Raw genomic sequence first — 22,223 nt, forward strand, 5'->3', positions numbered from 1 at the left:
CCTCTATATATATATATATATATATATATATATATATATATATATATATCTGTACCTTGCTTTATCTCCCTCTGTTTCTCTGTCTCTCTCTATCAAACTCTATCTTTATATCTCTCTCTATCACTCTCTCTCTTTTATATTTAATTCAATTCAGTCTATCATGTGTGCATATTCATACAATGAAAACACACAAACACCCTCTTAACTATATGAAATAAACACTTGTTATGAAATAAGCTTTTGTTGAAACGACACATGCGCCATGTACGTTATGTCACCTAGACAATGATTTTCCTCTTGTTTCAAAGGTCAATGGTGCAAAGTTTCATCCCAATCAGATAAATTGTTTAAGAATGCATGAGGGACAAACAAACAAACAATAAAAAAAACATAATTTATTTATATATATAGACACACAGACACATATATACATACATACATACATAGATAAAAATATAAGATTATATTTTCTACAACAGACTTAAGAGAAATAGTCTTACAAAAAAAAACTAAACTTGCTGGCTTTTGTAAACCATATAGACCTCAGAAATTAAATGTTTAACATAAAAGTTTATTTTTTTCTGGAGTTAATTTTTTTTACTCCTGAATTAGGGTTCATTTTACAATCAATGACATTCTCATTTGCCAAACTTAGTACTCATTTCTAAGATGCACCTTTGTTGTAACATTTTAGCTTCGAAACGGTGTGCTGCGTACAGTCCAGAACATCCAATTTTTACAGAAAACCTTATCACTGTCACTGGAAAAATTATAGCCGCAGTAAAATATCGAGTATGGTGGAAATCCAGGATGTTGCAAAAAAAATTGTTCAGGCTAGTCAACTATGTATGTATCACATTAAGAAAAGTGCACCCTGGTAACAGAAAGACAACAGCATTTAACATATCAAATACAGGTTCCCCTCATTTAAGGTTGAAGCCACCAAATAGGTAAACGCACGGTCGACCATTAAAATTAGTGCCCATAATCTGTTAAGCAGTGATTTAGGAGAAAATTTGTATTCAATTTTTGGAGCTACGTTTTTATTGAAACCAAAGGCTAAAAAGAGTGTGTTAGAATCAAAGATGCGAAGATGTCTTATATTTGAGTAAATATGGTATCTTATTTATATCTTTCATTAAACCAGTTTCAAATAGTTTGTAAGACATGAAACAGACAACCTATGATCACTTTTCAGAACATTTGTCCTTACTGAGTCAGTTGTACAGATTGCAGTTATGTACTGATATACATGAATGGTGTGTGCACTTACAGGTCACTTTCCTTCCTGGGTCTGGCGCTGTGCATCTCGGTGATGTTCATGACTAGTTGGTACTACGCCTTGCTAGCCATGGGTTTGGCTGGCTTGATCTACAAATATATTGAATACAGAGGGTGAATAATTACATACTTGTTTTCTCGCTTCCATGAATCTTATTGATAAGGTTTCTGGTTTAAAAGATGTGTTTTATTTTATTTATATTCATATTATTAATTTTCTATAAATACAAATTTATTTGTAATTTTTTCTTCACATTAAGCATCACAGGCACTATTTCAGACAAGTTTATACACCTGCTCAGGAGTTGGTGGAAAGGTGTATTTGAATACAGAGTTTCAAAATACAGCATTTTGACTTAAGTTATGCATAACCAAACAATTTGGGGTTCACAAAAAATTATGTGTAAGTTAAAATGATTAGGAAATAATAGAAAAATCAAGTGGAAAAACAATGTTATACATACAAGCAAATATTAAGTTCTAAGTAAATCACTTATAAAGTTTAAACATGTTTTATAATTAATTTTTTTTCTTCATAAAATTAAATGGCAGTTTATAAAAAAAAACAGTTATTTTAAACATTTGAGCTAAAATATTTCTTATTAGCCCCTGTGTGGTTATATTTACTCCCTTTGTACTTTCTGCACCCATGACTTTTCCTCTCTCCACACCTTGTGTAACTTTGGGTGCAGACAGTGGCAGAGCCAGGATTTTGGTTTGGGAGGGGCTTGACCCAAGGCAAACACTAAAACAATAGTGGACCCAGATGATTTTGGAGGGAGCTTGAGCCCCTTAGCCCCCCCTCTGGATCCGCTACTGGGTGCAGAAGTTGCGAGCGAAGCCAGTGCTTGAACACACGTGTGCTGCCTTGAGTCAGCCGGCAGAACGCAGCGGGGAATGAGACGCTGGAGGTGCGTGCGAGGCAGAGGTGGAAGCGGCGACCCGCACCGTGTGCAGGGCGGAGAAGGAGTGGGGGGACGGCATACGGGGCCTGGCGCTGTCCGCGGCCAGGTTCAGCCTCCTGCGGCTGGAGGAGGGCCCCCCGCACACCAAGAACTGGCGGCCGCAGATCCTCATCCTGGCCAAGCTCACGCCTGACCTGCTGCCCAAGCACCGCAAGCTCTTCGCCTTCGCCTCGCAGCTCAAGGCCGGTCAGTCACGCTCCCGCCCGTCTTCCTTCATGTGCCCGGACTCAAACGTAACCCTTCACCTGCCATGTTCAGTCGGGCCATTATCTTTCACGTGAGACAGTTTCTCCACATGTAAAAGCTATCTGTGGCAAATCTGGTCACCAGGTATGTGCTCTTCTTTATCTGCTACTTGTATAAGGTCAGGCAAATATTCATAATTAAAATTTTTTTCTGACCAACAGCGACATGGAACTGGTTCATTTTCTGGGCCTCCACGACGGTAGCGGTCCTATGGGAGGGGTGATGGAGTTGATCTCCCCTCCTTCCCCCCTCCCCTTCTAGATTCCACTCCTCAGCTAAAAAATAAAAACTGGAGAGACAACAAAAGTAAATTTACTCCAGTCTGACCTATGAAATTGGTTAAAATGGTTTGTTAAAATATATTATTTTACAATTTTAGTGCTATTTTATTGTGTTAATTTTATTAAACTTCAGTTCTTTTAAAAAAATTATATAAAATTATAATTTTATTTTCTAAAATTTCGGACTCTCCATTCAACCATCCAAAAACCCTTAGTTCTTCTGCCTTCCCCTAAATTCATATGGTTCTGTCACTGCGTCAAGCTGGGTAACACAAACCGAAATCAATTTTCGGAACATTACTTCACCCCACATCTCTGACGAAGGTTAAGCAGATGGTGAAGCAGAGCCACGGGCGCGAGTGGTCCGCCTGGTTGCAGGTAAGGGCCTGACGGTGTGCGTGTCGGTGCTGCAAGGAGACTACACCCGCAGCAGCGGGGAGGCGCTGGCGGCCAAGCAGAGCCTGAGGCGCACCATGGAGGAGGAGAAGGTCAAGGGCTTCGTGGACGTGCTGGTGGCTCGGGACATCGCGGACGGCCTCAGTCACCTGTGAGTGCCCATCTGTCTTCAGTAGGGGTAGCTCAGTCGGGATTCCCACAAAAAAAAAAAAACAGGCCTTGATGACAAGGGTAAGTGGTAGTCTGAAATGGCGACTGGATTCTGATGTTTAGTTGATCGCCATATTGAATTTAAGGGGGAATTGTTTTTTTGTTAAATAACTCTGCCATTTTTAAACTTTTGACTAAATATGAAAATTCGTAAAGTTGTAGGAAATTAAATTATCTACAACTTTGGTTATTACAGTTTTTACTCTACGATATATATTTATTAAATTAATCCTGGAAAAAGCAACAAAGTATAATTATTGCAATTTCAACAGATTATGAGGTAGCCGTGTTCAGCTGAGGGTGTTAAAAGTTTGCCGGAAGGTTCCAGTCGTGTCGGAACGTGAGCCGTCGGATGCGCAGGATCCAGACCACGGGGCTGGGCGGCATGAAGCCCAACACGGTGATCCTAGGCTGGCCCTACGGCTGGCGGCAGTCCGAGAACGAGAGGACTTGGCACGTGTTCCTCGACACGGTGCGCAGCGTGGCCTCCGCGCGCATGGCGCTGCTCGTGCCCAAGGGCATCACCTTCTTCCCCGACAGCACGGAGAAGGTCAGCACCCGGCACACTCTCGGTGCTTGCTTCCCAGCCAGGGAGCGACGAGTCCTTCATTGCTTCTGCCCCTGTGTCTTTTTCATGCTTTCTTCCCAGCCTGGCATTTCCTTGCCAAGTGGTCCACCTGTGAACACTTGTTAGGCTTGTATTGTGAATACGGGCATGTTGCTGCCAAATGGTCCCGATCATCACAATGAAAACCATCCTTCAGACCCCCTCGTGATCTATGCTTCGTAACCACTGAGTTTGGTAGACGTGGGACACGGAACATTCACACTTATTTGCCCCCTTCTTGTGATTCCGCTGGAGTAACCTCGAAAAGCTTCCTCTGTTCCTCTGTCTGCTCCTAAGTTCAAGCCATAAGCTTGTTCCGAACTGTATTCCGCTTCTACGAGATTTTTCTGGATGTTGTGATTCTGAATTCAAATAAAAAACGAATTCCTGAAATGGCGATGGAAAAATCTGTAATTGTCTCATTTTCTTTCTGCAACTGCGGGTAACTTAGTGACATATTTTTGTTACCCTGCAGGTGGTTGGCAACATTGACATGTGGTGGATCGTTCACGACGGCGGCCTGCTAATGTTGCTGCCGTTCCTGCTCAAACAACACCGCACGTGGAAGAACTGCAAGATGCGCATCTTCACTGTGGCACAGCTGGAGGACAACTCCATTCAGATGAAGAAGGATTTGAAGATGTTCCTGTATCACCTGAGAATACAAGCGGAAGTGGAAGTGGTGGAGATGGTGAGATTTGCAAGTATGCAAGTGCATAGTCGGGAAGGGGCAGGGTGAAGCCTCTTCATCCTTAAGAGCCATATATTTTAAATAATAATGCACCTTATTAACCAGCTTTAAATAATAAAAGCATGACTCAAATTAAGAAAGAAGCGTTCTCTTGAAACTGAGGCCACACAGAAAGCTTCACTATGTTTGCTATGTTTGATGCGCCAGGTGGTCAGACAGGATAGTCTAATTCGCCCTGTCGTAGAGATACTTGCTGTGGGATTCAAGTAATGAGTCCGACGATGATAATATTCTCCTGGCTCTCGTAGTATGTAAACTAAAAAGAAATGGGTTCATGAAGCAAATCTAAAAAGAATTTAAGAATTGAATTATTTGATAAAGCAGTTGCTTGAGAGGACAAAACCAGATTATGGATCATTTCAGAATAAATACAACTTAGTTTGATAGCATTTCTTTGAAATCAAATCCCAGGCATTGTCCTGCATATTGTGCCTTATATATTCTTCAATCAATTTATTTCATAAACTCTGATATTTTTGCTATCCTTCAGTGAACTTTTCCTTAGACATGACTATTGAAAGCACAATACTGAGAAAAATTAAACTTCATAAAGAGCGAACACAGAAGTATGGTACAATTCAACACGAAAACAGATGTTTTTGCTTAATTATGCATGCGCAAAATCAGAGACGTTTAGAATAATAGCCGAGAACAAAACACCCAGCGACATCGCCAGGATCGCCAACATGGTGAACATAGCGAACACAGCTTTGTGTGGCTAGTGACACCTGAGATGCAGCTGCCTATATTTTGCTTGCATAGTGAACATTGCAAACATAGCAAGCATAGCACCCTGTGTGGCCATAGCTTTAAACATGTATTAGGACATGTTCATAAGTAGTGGTAGTGAAAGGACCTACCTTAAGTGGCAATTTTTATCTAAGAATTTCAGGTTTTGAAAAAGTACTTGCATGTCCTCAGATAGCCTAAAAAGAAATTTGTTTTCAAGCATCATTGTTTTAAAAAAATTCATGGAGGAATTATGGGCCGCCCACTTGCCTGGGTTTATTCCACAACCCCCAGAAACAGGCCCATCCAAAGATATATTACGAGTGGAAAAACATGTTCAGAAATGATAGCCCAATTACTTTCAGTTTTTTTTTTACTAAAAATAATAATTACAACAATTACAACAATTTAAATATCTATCAACTAAATAATCATACGTCTACTATTCACTCTCCCCACTGGAGCTCTCTCTACAGTTAGTCTCTGTCCCAACACACTGTTTCGCACTAGGTACTCACTCACTGTGACCCAGTCCCTGATTCACCAATTCTCAATGATCCGATGTTCACACACGAAGCCCGTTGCTTGTCGTTTACTATCGCTCGCCAAGGGATCACTCACCCTCTTCACATCACTGCTCTCACGGGTCACTCTGAGGATTCGCCAGTATCACCACCAGTGTCTTTCGCACACACACATCGGTGTCGCCACCAGACTCTGTCACTTACACGCCAGAGGTTGGCATCGTCTTGTATACTTGGAAAGTCCTGCCCTGAAAAGGTCTCGTAGCCCTCTGAAGTGTAGCGTCATCAGAATCGACTTAACACCTGAAACTGCGAGAACAAGTGTGTTAGTTACGCCACTTCACACAGACTGCGCTCTGGGGACATGCCGAACAATCGAGAGGGATAAAGAGGCGCTGCTCTAATATGATTACAAAGTAGCGGGGTAACAGGCGCACCAACTGTCCGGGAGGTGGGGCTTCCCCTGAACCCCCTACTGGCAAGCACGCTGGGCTAACTGGCCTGCCTCGTCTCTAGCATTCTCATTACAACATGCTTATAGCTCCCTAGACACCCCTCCCCTTCTTTCTCATTTCTAGAAAGCTTGGCTATGTCCATGCAGCATGGTCTCCGGTCCTACAAGGGCTGTTGAAGGAAGGGTAGAAGAGCCTAACCCCCGGTGGGTGATGCAGGGGATGGGGGGTGGGGTATATTGGGTATATTGGGTATATTGGGTATATCCCCCCCCCCATAGCTGGGAAAAAATTTGCAAAATATCAGTGAAGGCAGTATGTTTTTTTGGGTGATGGAAAGCAAGCTGTTACAACACCTGCAATGTCAACCGTGTGAGAAGCCTCATTGCCTACGGCTACTTCTGTAGAGCCATATGTCAATGTGCTAGTATCAATAGAAATGTAAGTTTTTTTTAATACAAGTGTTCAAATTAAAAATAATTTCTATATTTTTTAATTCCCCTGAAAAAAAAAATTTTGAATTCACCCACCCATACAAACGTGAACACTTAATAATCCCAGTAACCTTAGAATAAAGATTAAATCAAAAGTCATCCAACACTCACATCCCTGATTTAAGAATCGATGTGCTTTGCGTGACATCACAACGTACTTCCCGTGAGAAGGTCTTGAAGTGTGTTGTTACCCGCAGGTGGACAGCGACATCTCGGCGTACACGTACGAGCGCACCCTCGTGATGGAGCAGAGGAACCAGATGCTGCGAGAGCTGCGGCTCAACAAGAAGGAGAGTCTAGGAGTGGTGAGTTCGAGCAGACTTCGTTCATTTACTAATCAACATCAGGCCAGATTCAGATCGTTAGTTTATCAACAGTTAAACTCTAATGTTTTACTGCTATATAAATTGATACCTAATGAAAATCAATATTATGTACATAGAGTGCAATACTTGTTTAGATATTGTGTGTACCACATAAAATTGTTCATTAATTTCATGATGTTAAGTGGAAATTTACATTTCAAATAAGCAAATATTTTTGTAATGTACACTTAATGCAGACATGAAATGTCAAAGCAGTGAGAGTTGGCCACCTTGCTGAAATATGAACCAATGTTATTGGATCACCAATGTCCTATACATATTAAAAATAAAAAAAGTCACAATAAAGTAAATTATTGTTTGGATTCATTTGTAAATAAGTACAAATATTTTTAAAACTATGTTATATTATGCCTCTTGGTGTTTGCAGTTTTAAAGCCAAATGAAATAGTGGTGTTAACTTGTGTGGTATCATATCACTCATATTTTAATCACTAAATATTCCCCTCATCTCCTGAGCTAAACATTCCAATAAATAAAACTGCACTGTCATCACATTTTTAACATGTATTAATAGGCCTGTGCGAAGCTTCAACTTAGTGAATCTATCGAAGCTCTTTCTAATGTTCGATTTGACTTCGCCAGGAAATTTTCTATTTGTTTTATGTTTTAGAAGATTAAGTTGTGATGCAAAGCTTCACACTTGATGTGAAGCTTCACATTTGTTGCAAAGCTTTAAAACATTGGAAGCCTAAGATTTGCTCATTAAAATATTCAGTGTTTTTTTTTTTGTGTTGTCTATGTTTTGCTTGAATAAAGTTGGTTACTTAAAAAAAAAAAACAGCACTCCATTTGCTTTTAAATTTGCTTAATATTAAAGTTATGCATGGTTATTTTTTGATATAAATTGAATTATGTTATAGGCTACATAGAGCCCAATTGATTAATCATGTAATCAGTTCTAGTAAGTCAAATTTAGTGAATATCCAAGCCGTGACTCAGCCTTACATTAATGCCTGTGGAGACCTCATTTTAAATGTTTGCAAGAAAATTAGATGATGTTTGCAATTGAAAAAGTATACATATTTTTGGCATTTTTCAGTTAGAGCTCTACTGGTTAATATTATATCTATAAAGTGCAGATAGGTGTGGACAAGTAATTATTAATGCAAAAATAAAACAATTTTTATCATGATTCAGTAAAACTTGGAGTGCCTGATGACCAAAGTATAGACTCTGCAGTAAAAATGGCACACAATGTAAAACCTATGTATCTAACAAGAATAGGACAGGGGCCTTTAAACAAGCTAAATCAATATCAATGACAGACAATAAATCTGATCCAGTTATTGTATGGTGATTAATGATATCTTATTTTAACCTCCTTTTCTGTTACACAACTCACATATTTTCCTTTGTTTAAAGAGTGTTAAGAAATCAACTTGTGGGATGTAATTTGTAATATTTTAATTATATAGTTTGTACAGCACATGTATGTTACTAGCAAATTCATCATTAAAGAACCTTAGGGAACAGTGCTTGCAAAATTACTTAATGTAATTTATTTTTCTAGACCATAGATTATGTGTAACATAACACAGCTAAACTAATATATTTTTTTACATTTAATTTACTTATATAATAATATAATATTTATTTGTGGATACTAAGCACACACATGTACATAGCAATTTCATATTTGTGTGTACACTTTGTTAATACTGACTTTCTTCTCTTTCCTTGCTTTTTTTTATATAAACTTTTCTTGCTTCGAAAGGTCCAAACACTTGTAGATTTCAACGAAGTTCCACCGGAGGAGAAACTGCCTTTGGTTTGTTTCAAGAGTTGTGTATTCATACTTCCTAGTGTTTGCTTCCAGAAACTAGAACCTAGTTACTTCAGACATTTGTCAGCACACACATCTTTAGTAATAATAAATTATTATTTTATTATTAATTAATAAAATTAAATTAGTAAAGATATTTAAAAAAAATTAATACAAGATTTAAATTTCGGTATGAGGTACTTTTTACATATAACAAACACTTCATTTTCCAGTCACACATAATTATAGGTAGAAATTTAAATATATTTATTGAATGAAAAAAGCATTTTAAATGTTCTAGACAGGGGAAGTAAAATAATAATAATAATAATAATGTACAGTAGAACCTCTCTTAACTGAAACAAAGAGGGTGAAGGTTTTGTATAAGCAGATTTTTGAATAATAATCAAAACATCAATTTTTTTAAGGTTTAGGTCAAATAAATCAAGGCTTTTTAAGTTTTACCAATATTTATTAACAAAACACACTATAGAATAGAAAATACATGTTCAACCTATTTTTAATTACAGTTAAATACAGTATCAATTTTGTGTTCTGTTTTAAGGTAAGTCAACATGCCATGTTAAATTTTTCAATTTTTTTGGAATAACAATTAGTTAAGGGCTATTTCTGTAAAGTAAACATAACACATCTCTTGAATTGGTTGCTCTGTAACAAATATTTTCAGCGGATATTAACTAAGTGTAATATAATTGCTGTAAAAAAGTTGTGCAAGTTGCTAACAATTACAAACACGTGCGCAACTTTTTACGCCCATTTTATAACACTAAGATAATATCTGTTGAAAATATTTGAGGCAGAAGAACATATGTAAGAGGAGGTATAGTGTTAAATTTACATAAACATCCCTTAACTTATAGTAATGACGAGGAAATGAATAAAATCTACATCGCGTGTGAGACCCCCACCTTAAACAATATTCCTCTTCTTTTTCTTCTCACAGAGTTTTCGAGTAGCAATTTCACACCATTTGTAAGCTCTTCAAACTTATTTTTCATTTGGACCCAATCAGAAACTGTTGAAATACCAAATAACAGAATCTGCTGCAACAGTTCGCAAAATCTCTCCATTTTTTTTATTTTTTCAATTGCATCTAATTTTTTTTTAATGTTATCACAACCCTTTTAAGTTTATTTGACATGACATGATGAGTGACAGATTCCACACAAGCCACACAACAAATAACACCAAATGAAATTGAACATTTAACGCGAGTGACAACACGTTGATTCCAGACAGATGATGCGAGCTAGTGAAAGTGTCAAAACAGACTGGTGACAGGTGCACAAATACAAAATAGCAGCTAGTGGCACAGTCCCTTCCCTTCAAGGTCAACTCCACACATGCATGTGCCGTTGTTCTAATGAGCAACAGGTGCACTTCGCAGGTAGCCGCAAATCCTGCCCTTCAGCTCACTCACTGCACCCGTCCCTTACCTGCTCACTTCTCTCGGATTAGTCTAAAAGCAATCCGAAAGGGCATTGATCGGACAGACAACAAAACACATTACACTGTCTTTTTTTTGTCAATGTCAGTCGTTTCTGTTAAATGCTATTTTGGTTAAAAAAAATTTGTGTTAATAGATGTTTTACTGTATGTGAGAAATTTTATTTTAAAATTTTTTTATAACCCCTGAAATGGGCTATTACTGTTAACTTTTTATAATATAAACAGCCAATAATGTTTTGCATAATATTAAGGTTAAAAACTTAAAAAAATATTTGTATAATTATCTTTTGAAAATAATTAAGTTGTTTTATAGTCTTAAAAATATGAATTTTGCATATATGGAATAAGAATTATTGTTTTTTCCCTCTTAAACTCTTTCTATAAAACTATAACTAAAAACATGGGTTCAAAACAAAAGTTTGAATATTATTTCAAGAGAATATTTTCAGCTATCACATCCTCGTTTTGCATAATAGTCCAAGTTCACATTTTCTATTTTCACTTTCAGTTTACACTAAACAAATTTCCCTTCTATAAACACAATTAATGTTTCTCTGATTAATGGGTTCCATATGATGTGCATTGCCTTTAAATATTCCATGAAGTACGATGCAAGAGTAATTTTTATTCCCTAGGGACTACATTCTTTGCTGTCTTAGTAATTTTATGGTTTAAAGTAACTAATTAATGTTGATGTGCTGACTGAAGTAACTAAGTTGCTTACAGTTTGTTCCTTTGAAAGCTTTTACTGTTCCATTTTGTAGATGGGACTTATTCTGTAAAAGAAAAGCTTTTCTTGTTACACTTCATGGATGAATTTCTCCCCTCCTTTTGCATCTGCGGAATGACTTTTTTTTTTTGTTTGTGCTTGCTTTGTCTATATAGGACTGGACAAAATAAAATGAAATACTGATGTTGCACTGAAAGTAATTGGTTGTGTTGCTTCTTACAGTGTCGATTCCTACAGAATACACATTTTTAAAGACAATCAGCACTCTTCCATCCGGCTTTCTACAGTTCAGCACATTATATAATATTGTGCTGATTGAGCCGCTCATGTTCTAATTTTTTTCTGGTGAATTCAAACTTTTTTTACTGTGCAAGAAACTTAATATCAAAGACATTTTCAAACAGTAATGCTTACATGTATTTGTTTTTGCCATAGAGCACTTAATTACAGCTTGTTTCAAATATAACTGTACTCTATTAGTTTTTCTTTTGTATTCACATGGAAACTATACTGATATTCAATAATCTGACACAGCCATGATCCCGAAAATGCCAGATTGAAAAACCGTTACTGTATTGAAGCATAGCAAAAAAAATATCAAGCAGTAACATGCTTTGACTGTTAAATTTAATACCTAATATCTTACCATTTTCTGTTACTTGCTTCATATTTTATTTGTAACACTGTACTTTATTACCTTTAACCAATTTTTCTATGTAAAATAAGCACTCCAAGTGTTACATAATGATCACTGAACAGCAAATTACACATTATCTATTAAAGTAGATAACAGCACACTGAGCTATGTGTAGTTGGCTAAACTGCCACCACCCTTGGTAGTTCTCCAGAGAAACCCCTGTTTCACGTTACTGCCACTTCTCGAGTCCCAAAGTGCGTGCCGAAATGAACTCTCCTATCAGGACCCAAATGCATGACGACACAGGTGGTAAGATACCTTACCACCAGCATACGTAAATCTGTGCACTCTCGTAACCAACTTTGCCAGGAGCTGGTATATGTGCTCTTCCTGTCTCCATGCCTCTCTCACCTTGCATATTTATAGGGTAAAGGGTGTTGTCTCCTGCCAACTCTACAACTTGCCACGTGCCACAAGTTGGAGCCATTGGCGGACCCTCAAAGTTTGGCTAAGGCAAAAGGATGGAAGCTGAAAACCTCTCAGTTAAATGGTGACGTCCCTCGGCTTGAGGCCCCCGGTTCCCTGCTTGCGTGAATGTCCAGTTATGCCCGTACTGCTCTGCAGAGAGTGGGTCCAGGCCAACGTGGCCGGGACCGGGAACTGCGGGACCTGGAGGGAGGAGTTAGGTGGAGAGGAATATTGGTGAACTGTTCCAATAACGATTCGGTGTTGACGATTTTCACGAGCCCCTTTTATTAACGATTTATTACCCTGCCGCAGCCTGGCGGAACTGCCGCGGAAAAAGCTCCCTTCCCACGACGACCCAGACTCCCGTAACACCATACGGTTCGTTATGACGTCCCGGCACAGATTGAGAGTGGTTATACGTAATACTAATCCCGTTTAAGGTTACACCGTGAAGGAGCGCTGTGCGCGCGCGCCCTGTTACGTAACGTTCCGTAAGACGATAGAAGTTCTGAGTCCCGCGACTGCACGTCCACGGTCTAGAATACTCTGCTAGTAACGTCACTCGACGACTCGTAAATTCAGTAACGCGGCGAATGACTCGCGGAGGCAGCTTGACTGCCGTATCAACTCGAGAACTGAAAACGAAAGGTTGGCCACGAGCTCCGGGTACGCGCCTCGCGAGCAGCGCGGAGCGGCGTACTCGACCGTCCTCGTTCGAGCCCTGAACACGACTGACTCTCCCCGCCCGCCCGCAGGCCGGCGCTCGCGGGCCGCGGGGAGGGGAGGGGAGGGGAAATCGGCCGGCGTGGGAGAGGTCCCGTCCCATGGCGCGCCAGGCTGCAATTACATACTAGCATACTTGAGGAAACACAGAATATTCACAGCTAAACGAAAACATTAATCACAACAAGTTTACAGAATTAATAAATTATAATACAATATTTACATACTCGTTGAGGCCCGTGACCATTTGGAAAATATACAAAAACACAGAATCATCTCTTGTACAAATAGGCTCATTAGCCCGCTAGGGCGCACGCGGGTGCGTCCCTGGCCGTCGCACTTCACTGGGGAAACAAGGGAGGACGTTGGCGAGGCATACCGGCCTGAAGGAGCCGAGGAGACACTTGGGTCGACGTCAATGGGAAGTCCAAAATTTAAAATTACTACAGCCCTATTAAAAGGACTTTTAAAGCATTTCCCACATCTTGAAAAGTCATTATCAACATTAATGTTTATGGTACAGTAGCCATTTTTTTTTTTTTTTTTTTTTAAAGTTAGATAATACATTTAAAAATAACTGAACCGACTTCAAAGGAGTATATATATTATTTTTGTTTTCCCTCCAGTTTTTCTTGTTCTAGGGGATGGGAGGAGGGGTTTAAAGGGGGGAGAGAGGCAGGCAATCACCCCATCATCTCTCCCATAGGATTGCCGCTGCCAACCAGAACACTACCACCACAGATAATCCGGAATAAAATGCTGTTTCAAGTAATCACTATGCAATACCTGAAAACCCATTAATAACTTAACACCATTATTTTCCAGAATTTGTGTTTGCAGTTTGTACAAGGACAGTATCAATAGCTACATGCATAAAAATGTGTGATAGTTGTCTTTATAGCTATCATGGCTATTGTCTTCATTTCAGTGTATGTGTAAATAAAAGGCTTATGCAGCAAATTCATAAATTAATTTTTTTGTGTGATGTAATTTAATTGGTTGTACAGAACCAACTTCACTTTTAATAGTTATCTGTATGTGTTTTGTGCTGGAGAAGATTAAGTGGCATGAGACACACATACTACGTGTACTTAGTCACCAGGTGACTCTGCATTCAAAGAGCCCTTTCGTTTTCTGTTTGAAAAAAAAAAGTAAAATTATGAATACAATGTAAATATTAAGCCCACCAATAACACATTGGTCTTTTAGGCAATATTTACATGAAGATTCATAGTATAGTCTGCACACACACATCTCAAAAATGTACAAATAAATGGTTTAATTTTGTTTCCCTGTGTCACTGTACTGAAGCACAATGCTGTATGTGCTTGCATGTTGTTAGCTAGCAGATCAGCTTGATTCTCTGCACATAGCCTGCATGTGACCCTAGTCAGCAGACAGTCCTCTGCTTTGCTAAAGTGTGACAAAACTATTTTTTTTTTTTTACTTTTTTTTCAAGTAAAATCAATATTAAAAATAATCATAATTTTTGTCACATTACTATAGCAGGTATAAGGATTTTCAGATTAAATATCTAAAAACAATAGTGTACCAAAGTGGAGGACTGCATGTGTTGTTGAAATTACCAATACCTCAACTACCAAATAAACTAATAAAAATCAAATAAATTAAGTTGAGGTATTTGTATTGTTTGAAAAGGCTTTTAAAGTGTTAATATACGTATATATTTTTGCATTAGGGTATGATGTGATTTTTTATAAAAAGAAAGCTTTCAAAATAACCTTTAATTGTCTATTGGAGGCTTAGTTTTAGTTTGCAGGCTGTTATATTGAATGAAAAAATTTAGTGAGACAGTTTTAATGTCTCAATATTATTCAACACAGTAAAATATTTCAGTGATCATGTTCCCTCAGAAATGTACGGCATTTTTGCTAGAATTTTGAAACTATTAATGGTTACAATTCTAAAATTAATCTGTTAAAGCCTAAAATTTTTTTTATTGCAGCTCTGAAGTCAATGGGCTTTATTGGGGTAAAAGATCAGTAACACATAGGTGCTTAAATAAAACTCTCGCAAGATTCTGACAAAAACAGCTTTGTGCTAGCCACTTTATAAATGTTAGTGCTTGCGAAGCGCAGGGACTTCTCAGCTCAAACGAGTGGTGTCTGTCTGCCTGCGAGAACGGGGTGTGGCTAACTCTGCGACGTGTGGCCGCAGGTACAAGCAATAGTCGACCATCACCACACGGACGTGAAGACGGCGACCAAGGTGCGCTTCCAGGAACCTGGCAAGGACAAAGAAGCAGAAGCAGACGGTGACAAAGCAACCGAAGAGAACGGGAACAAAGAGGTGATTACTAATAACTATTAGCGAAAGGAAAAGATAGAGTGAATTACGACAAAACCAAAATGTAACTAAAATAATGAAATTAATCTTCATTTTAACAAAACTTAAATCATTAATACTGATGTAATCTTTTATATATGGAAATCAGTGAATGATATTTATTTAGCACAAACTTTGCATCAGAATGAATGGACCAAAAGGAAAGGAAATACATATATAATTTAATTGCATTTCTAATCAAATTATTTTTGCATTACTGACATTACCATTTATTTAAGTAACAAATGGTTGCCTATTTATTTTAATTGTTTTGAATAATTTTTACCTGGGAATGCTTATCACAAATTATTTTATCGTCAAATTGCATCATGTTTCACTATATAAACTGAACTAGTTGCATTTTTAAGATTATTGAATTTTTATTAAATATTTTCGATATGCGAATGTGCTGGAGCCACTACACCAGCTGTGTAAAATCTTAAAATCTTGAATCTACTGCTATATTCAGGTCCAAGATACTAGGTGGAGGGATTAACTAATTTTATTTAAGATATAACAGTGAAATGCAGATTACACAAGTTATTTAAGGCTAAGCACAAGTTTACTCACTCTTTAAAGATAATGGAAAGGTTTCGACTCATAGTATCCACTGCCAATCCTGGTCCCAACTTGTGAATCATGTCATCTTCGATCCCGCCTCCAGAATCCAATCTCAACACCCTTTGCGTATTCCACCATTGCTGTCATACCAAACTGCTGATTTACATTTTATCCCAGTTGTTACATACCAGACCTGCATGAATGCCAGAGCTCACTTCAGTACTATTTGTGTTTGGTTTCTGCAATGGTTCCCGGTGTCTGGGAATCTTTATTCTGAACACAGTGGCTAGCCACATTCCTGAACCTTTTATCGCTGTAATGCCACCATTTGATGAAATCATAACAGAGTACACACTAGTGTTCATGAATTCACTTTCTTTGGCACACCAGTTTCAAAATGTGAATCCCTTGTGGTTGACCAAACACAGATAAGCATGTGAGGAAGGCCAGAGAGGCTGCACACTTTTCGGTGGCAAATGTCAAAATATTTCCCCCCACATTTTCGGCTTACATCACTGGCTACTCCGCCAAACCCTCGACCGTCCAGTACAAACACAGTGTAGTAGGCAGTGACGTGGAGTAGGGTGAGTTGCAACGGGAAGATAGACTTTGGCAATACTCAGAAATGATGGAGCAATCACATCCACTCCCTTCTGTTGTAAGCTTATCCACGATTGGCCAACAAGCGTTTCACATTAAACATTAGTGTATTTTTTCATTGCAAGTTAATTGGCTTTTTCTGTGATACTTATCACAAAGTGAAAAATGGGTAGAATAGAATTTTCAAAAATACAATAAAACTCTGTTAAGATGTTTTTCAAGGGTCTTTAATTTAGACTTATTAACCAGGAATTTTTTTTATAAGGTTCAAATACTTTGTGTTGATAGATAAAATTCAAAAAAAGTTTTTAGCTTACTAAGCAAGAATTCTTTTAGATGAGAACTTCTTAGAAAAGGTTTCACTATATAAATTTTTAATCATGTTTATTTTATATTACTTGTAAGGGAATGTTACTCAACCTGTACTAGTTTAAGCTTGACTCATTCTTTATGAGCACCGAGTTAATATTCAACATAACTGTGATATGTCTTAAGTCTTAACTGTGTGTATCTGTGCAGTGTGTGTGTTTCTAAAATGCCACTGATTCTAAGGGCGGAATTCATAGTGGTGATATAATCAATACTTGAAAAAAGTACTGTTTATATGCATGCTTAAGTATGGCATTAAATTCATAGCGAACAAAAAGAGCACTGCTTATTAGGACTACTTCAAGTAATACTTCACGAAGCACTGCGTCAAATAAGTACTGCTCAATACGAATCCACAGTCATGAAATAAGTTTGCCTTGTTTCGCAAGTATTCATAATCAAAGAAGCCATGCTTATTCATTGATATAAGTAATACTTCATGAAGTCGGCTATCTAGGTGACTCAAGTACTGGTACGGATTTGTTTGTTGTAAGGAATAGGTTATGTAAGGTATTAATTCCCGTTAATTTTTCCATATATTAAATTAAAATTGAGAGAGTAAACAAATTCAATTTGGGGAAAAGAAACGAAACAAATAGTTGCCGCTTAGTTTTGTAAACAATACAGGCTACGTACATAACCTCTTCTGCAGCTAGTGTGTTGTTTCGCTACCACGTGGTTAACTTCACCCGCTTATAGATAGAGCTGTAGCAAACCGTATGTATTCGGTGCTGAGTAACGGGTGCGCCATCTAGTAACGAGTAACGAAACGTTACACACGGCTGCATCTCGTTACTCGCATTTTTCGTATGTTTTACGCATGCGCGCGCATATTCGATGATTTTACGTTACAAAGAATGATGTTTGTTTATTAAGTAAAGTATAATTTGGAAATTCGTCGTCCAAGTTTTTTACTGTTTATTAAAGGTATTGTGTGTGTAGACAAAGTTTGAGATTGGAACAGAAATAACGTAAGAAAGTATTTTTTACAAATTAGAAATATGTATGTTTTTGTTTTTTATTATCGCGTATTTTCACATTTTTTTGTTCTTATCGTAAAAGAGATAATATAAAAAAGCCGCTCTAATGAGATTTTATTGTTTCTTGGTTAACAAAAACAGTTAATTATCAAATATTGTTAATTGTTTATATTCTATTTATTATTATTTACACGATATCATACTGTACGCGGCGTACAGTAGGCGTACGCAATACGACTCGATTCGTTGCTGCAACATAACATAGCATATGCGGTATCAGAAGTAATGAGTAACGTAACGATACAATAATAACGAGTATAAATTGTTATAGTAACGAATACATACGGGTACGCTTTTTTTCGTTTCTTTTACACCTCTATATAGATCACAGACACAAGATGGCCAACATAATTTAAAACACAAACATTAAAAACAAATTTATGTAGTTGTAAATTCGTTTTTAATACATGTTCATATTTATGTTATTCAAGTTCACTATTAAATAAAGTATAAATATCATCTTACGTATTAATTTCATTATTTTAATCGCATATATGGTTTTAAACGTGGGCATTTTTATTTTCAAACAGGTAAACTATGTATTTACAGCAGTATATTTGCTTGCGTTACGTTGGCACAAAATTCGTCCTTTACTTTTTGAGATACTTCATCAAGTACAGCATGGCCAATATAAGTAGTGCTTGTTCAAGTATTACTTCGTCAAGTATAGGTTTATGAATTCATTGCTGGAATAAGTACTACTTGAAGAATAAGCACTACTTTATAAAGTATTACTTAATCACCAAACAAGCCTTCGACTATGAATCCCACCCTAAGACACATTCCTCTGAGTGGTTATGCTTATTTAGTGGGTGATTACCTACAGGGTCAAGTTGAAGCTGAAACTAAAGAAGACAATACGAACAATGACAAAGTCACAATTCCCACCGAAAACCAGCAAGGTGACAACAAGCTAGAAGAGAACAACAAAGAAGCTGCAAGCAATGATACCTCCGAAAAGAACAAGATGTCCATCACTCCGTAAGTGACCCATAGTTATGATTTAGTTAGAAATTTTGACTTCTGAAACACACATTGCAACTGCTATTTTTAATTCTTCTCAAAGCCATATAATATGATATATTATAAGATAATGAATAAACAAATGCTAAACCTACCATAATGTTGGGTGGCCTAATTATTCAGGTTATAGATTCTGTCTGTAAGTTAGAGGCACATAAAATGCACTTCAAATACTCAATCCAGTTAATCCTGACATAACAATATTTGAAAATTGAAACATTTTATGGTATTTTATAGCTCTCCGAGAAATACATTGTCCTTATTCTATAACACTTCTCTGGACAACTATGAACAGAATATGCATAATCACAAAAACTACCTCCAACTAAATAACATTGTTAATGTGATAAATGTTCATCCATATACATTTGCCACTGCATTGACATATACAGCTGGTGTATATTTTGAAAAAGACAGGCATCTTGGCCAATTAACTCCATACCAACATAGCAGCCATGATAATGTTTACAGGGACCATACAGCCTAGTGAATGCTGCTCTACAACACAAGTTAATAACAATACACTTTAATTTATGCAATAGAAACATTTTCTCACACATATTTATGCTTAATTATATGGTATTTTCCAGGTGCTCTATTTATATATTTTATTAATTACAGTAATATCTATTAAATTATGTTGCAATTGTATCAAAATCCGGTTAGTTTTTAAGAAACCCTTAAATTAATTGAAATTTTATGATTTTTACTAAGTTTTTTATATGTATTGTATTATTTTTGCCGTTCTATTAATGATTTAAAGAATTTTAATAAATAAAAATTTCAAAAATTTATAAACAACTAAGCAAAAAATTTTAGAAACAGACATTAGATATAATACTGAAATATTTTTAATAACTACAAGTGCATTGAAAATATAAGACAAGTAAAGAAACTTTTGTATCATTTAGATAAATTGCACCCTTTGATGTTATAACCTGTATTGTGCCTGATAGAGAGTTAAGAACTTATTTATGTACTGTCGTACTAGGGATGTAAGGGAACGAACAAATTAAATGTCGGAGTGGGCGCCACCACGTGATGTGGGCACGTGGACCCGGCGGAGACTCCCTTCAGGGCGTGACGTGACCCGTGTAGGGCTAGGCCCGGTTCCCTTAGCACGCGATATCGCTCCAGTGGGCTCTTAAGGCGTCCCACACGCCTCGAGGTTCAGGAGCAGGGACACGTGGTCACTCGACTAAAAATCACAAGTTCGACGTACTCCTTTTATTTCAGCAACGTTACAACACGTCTCCAATTGAGCTACACCTACATACACTATGAAACTGTTAATAACGCCAACGGCGGGAGAGAATCAGTTTACAGGCTGACCAGGTCACCTCGTGGCCTGGCCTCGTGAGTTTAGGACGCGGTTCGTGATTAAATGTTCGAATTGAACTTAAATATTTATTAAAACGAGTCGGCCACCCGGAGTAGGCCTCGCAGATACAAAAAAGGTTTAAGAATTATAAAAAGTCCGGCGGATGTTAAAAGATCAGTTGATTAAGAAAAATATGAAGTTGCGCGGTGCTCACCAAGCATCCTATCCCGGGTGACGAACGGAAGCGACTGAAGAGGCCAGGGCAGCATGGAGGCCGGAAAGCGCTGGATTTACCGTTAGCCTCTCCTGTTATTTATTACCACTTATTTAACTAAAACAAATACACTAAAAATTCTATAATAAAATTATACCAAGGTTTCCTTAATTATTTATGTTGAGTATTGATTATTTTAATTAGGAATATGGTTCAAACTGGTTGCGGGTAGTTCCATTGCCTGCCGCGTGGGGCGCTGCGCCATCCTTACCACTAGCACTGCAAACATAATCCTTAGGGAATATTATTTAAGAAAAGACAGGTAGCAATTACGTAAACATAAAAATTGAATAATAAAATAAAAGGGTTCGTGGCACAGACTCTACTCTCGCCTCTTGTCGGTGGCCTCACACACACACACACACACCTGCACACGGGGCGGGAGGTTTGAAATAGAGGGTGGTGGTGGGAGGAGAGGGGTGTCGATGGTGTGAGGCACATCGGGCTTAAGGAGGGCGTAGCTCCGGTCGACGTCAGTACATAGAGAGAGAGAGAGAGAGAGAGAGAGAGAGAGAGAGAGAGTGTGTGTGTGTGTGTGTGTGTGAGTGCGTGTGAGTGCATGTGTGAATGTGTGTGTGTGTGTGTGTGTGTGTGTGCGTGCATGTGCGTGGGTGTGTGCATGCGTGTGTGTGTGTGTATAATGTATAGGTAATTGACTTGTGCTATATGTCAGAGTCTTTGCTCATGCAGGATCAACAGCATGTAAATAAATAAATAAATAAAAAATACCTAACCCATTTCATAATAAAAGTAACTTAACATTTTTTTTATTTTGACAGTGATGAAGGCAACGTTAGAAGAATGCACACAGCCGTGAAGCTGAACGAAGTCATCGTCAACAAATCCCACGACGCTCAGCTTGTGATCCTGAACTTACCAGGTCCACCTCGGGACAAGAAAATGGAAAGAGAATCTAACTGTATCCTTTCTTTGCTTGACTAACAATTACACTACATGAATCCATGCAAAGCATAAATATGCATAACGTACCCTTATTACGTTATTAATTACTATGTACAAATCAAATTAATCACAGACCCCATTATTAGACTATCATAGTATGACAAATAATATATAATAGTAATTATGGAAAAAATGGATAATCAAAACAGGATGGTGGTACCAGGATTCGAACCCACGTCCTCCTCAATGCAAGTGTAGTATTCTATCATTGCATCACCAGTCTCAGTTGAGTGAGTTTGATAGGGAATCATGTGAAGATAACATAAATGCAGGGTCAGCACCAGGGTCTCTGCACTGTCCCTTTTCTTATTGACACACCTGTAATATAAAATGTTTGTTATTAAATTGTAGACCTCTTTTCAATATACAGCATACACCCGAATTATGCCTTACGGAAAGACAAAAAAGTTTATAAAATACATAAATAAATGGCAGATGTGAACAGATCAGTAATGAAAGAGATTATATCCTCGGGGTGCGATGATCATTCAGTGACTGCAGGAAAGCATACAACCACTAAACTAAATGACCATTAGTTTGATCACAGAACTGTACCAAGGGTGAAACTAAATAAACCCTTCAATAAAAAAACCTTAAAATAAAACACAGACCCT

The 22,223-nt window shown here is 37.7% G+C and overlaps 1 protein-coding gene across 5 annotated transcripts in view; it reads left to right on the top strand.

Moving 5' to 3' along the window:
• Window positions 1-22,223, top strand: part of LOC134532892 (solute carrier family 12 member 6) — a 474,522-nt gene that overhangs the window by 438,685 nt on the left and 13,614 nt on the right. For 3 of the 5 annotated variants that reach the window (XM_063369907.1, XM_063369911.1, XM_063369908.1), the window contains 10 exons: window positions 1,276-1,395; window positions 2,239-2,432; window positions 3,152-3,320; window positions 3,740-3,929; window positions 4,462-4,677; window positions 7,134-7,241; window positions 9,037-9,090; window positions 15,291-15,422; window positions 18,855-19,009; window positions 21,426-21,565. In XM_063369907.1, the coding sequence (XP_063225977.1) occupies window positions 1,276-1,395; window positions 2,239-2,432; window positions 3,152-3,320; window positions 3,740-3,929; window positions 4,462-4,677; window positions 7,134-7,241; window positions 9,037-9,090; window positions 15,291-15,422; window positions 18,855-19,009; window positions 21,426-21,565 (1,478 nt within the window). The remainder of the gene's footprint in view (window positions 1-1,275; window positions 1,396-2,238; window positions 2,433-3,151; window positions 3,321-3,739; window positions 3,930-4,461; window positions 4,678-7,133; window positions 7,242-9,036; window positions 9,091-15,290; window positions 15,423-18,854; window positions 19,010-21,425; window positions 21,566-22,223) is intronic. The other 2 variants (XM_063369909.1, XM_063369910.1) reach the window with 1 other exon arrangement.

Source organism: Bacillus rossius, chromosome 6 (genome assembly GCF_032445375.1).
Source record: "Bacillus rossius redtenbacheri isolate Brsri chromosome 6, Brsri_v3, whole genome shotgun sequence".
In the NCBI taxonomy this organism is placed as follows: Eukaryota; Metazoa; Arthropoda; class Insecta; order Phasmatodea; family Bacillidae; genus Bacillus; species Bacillus rossius.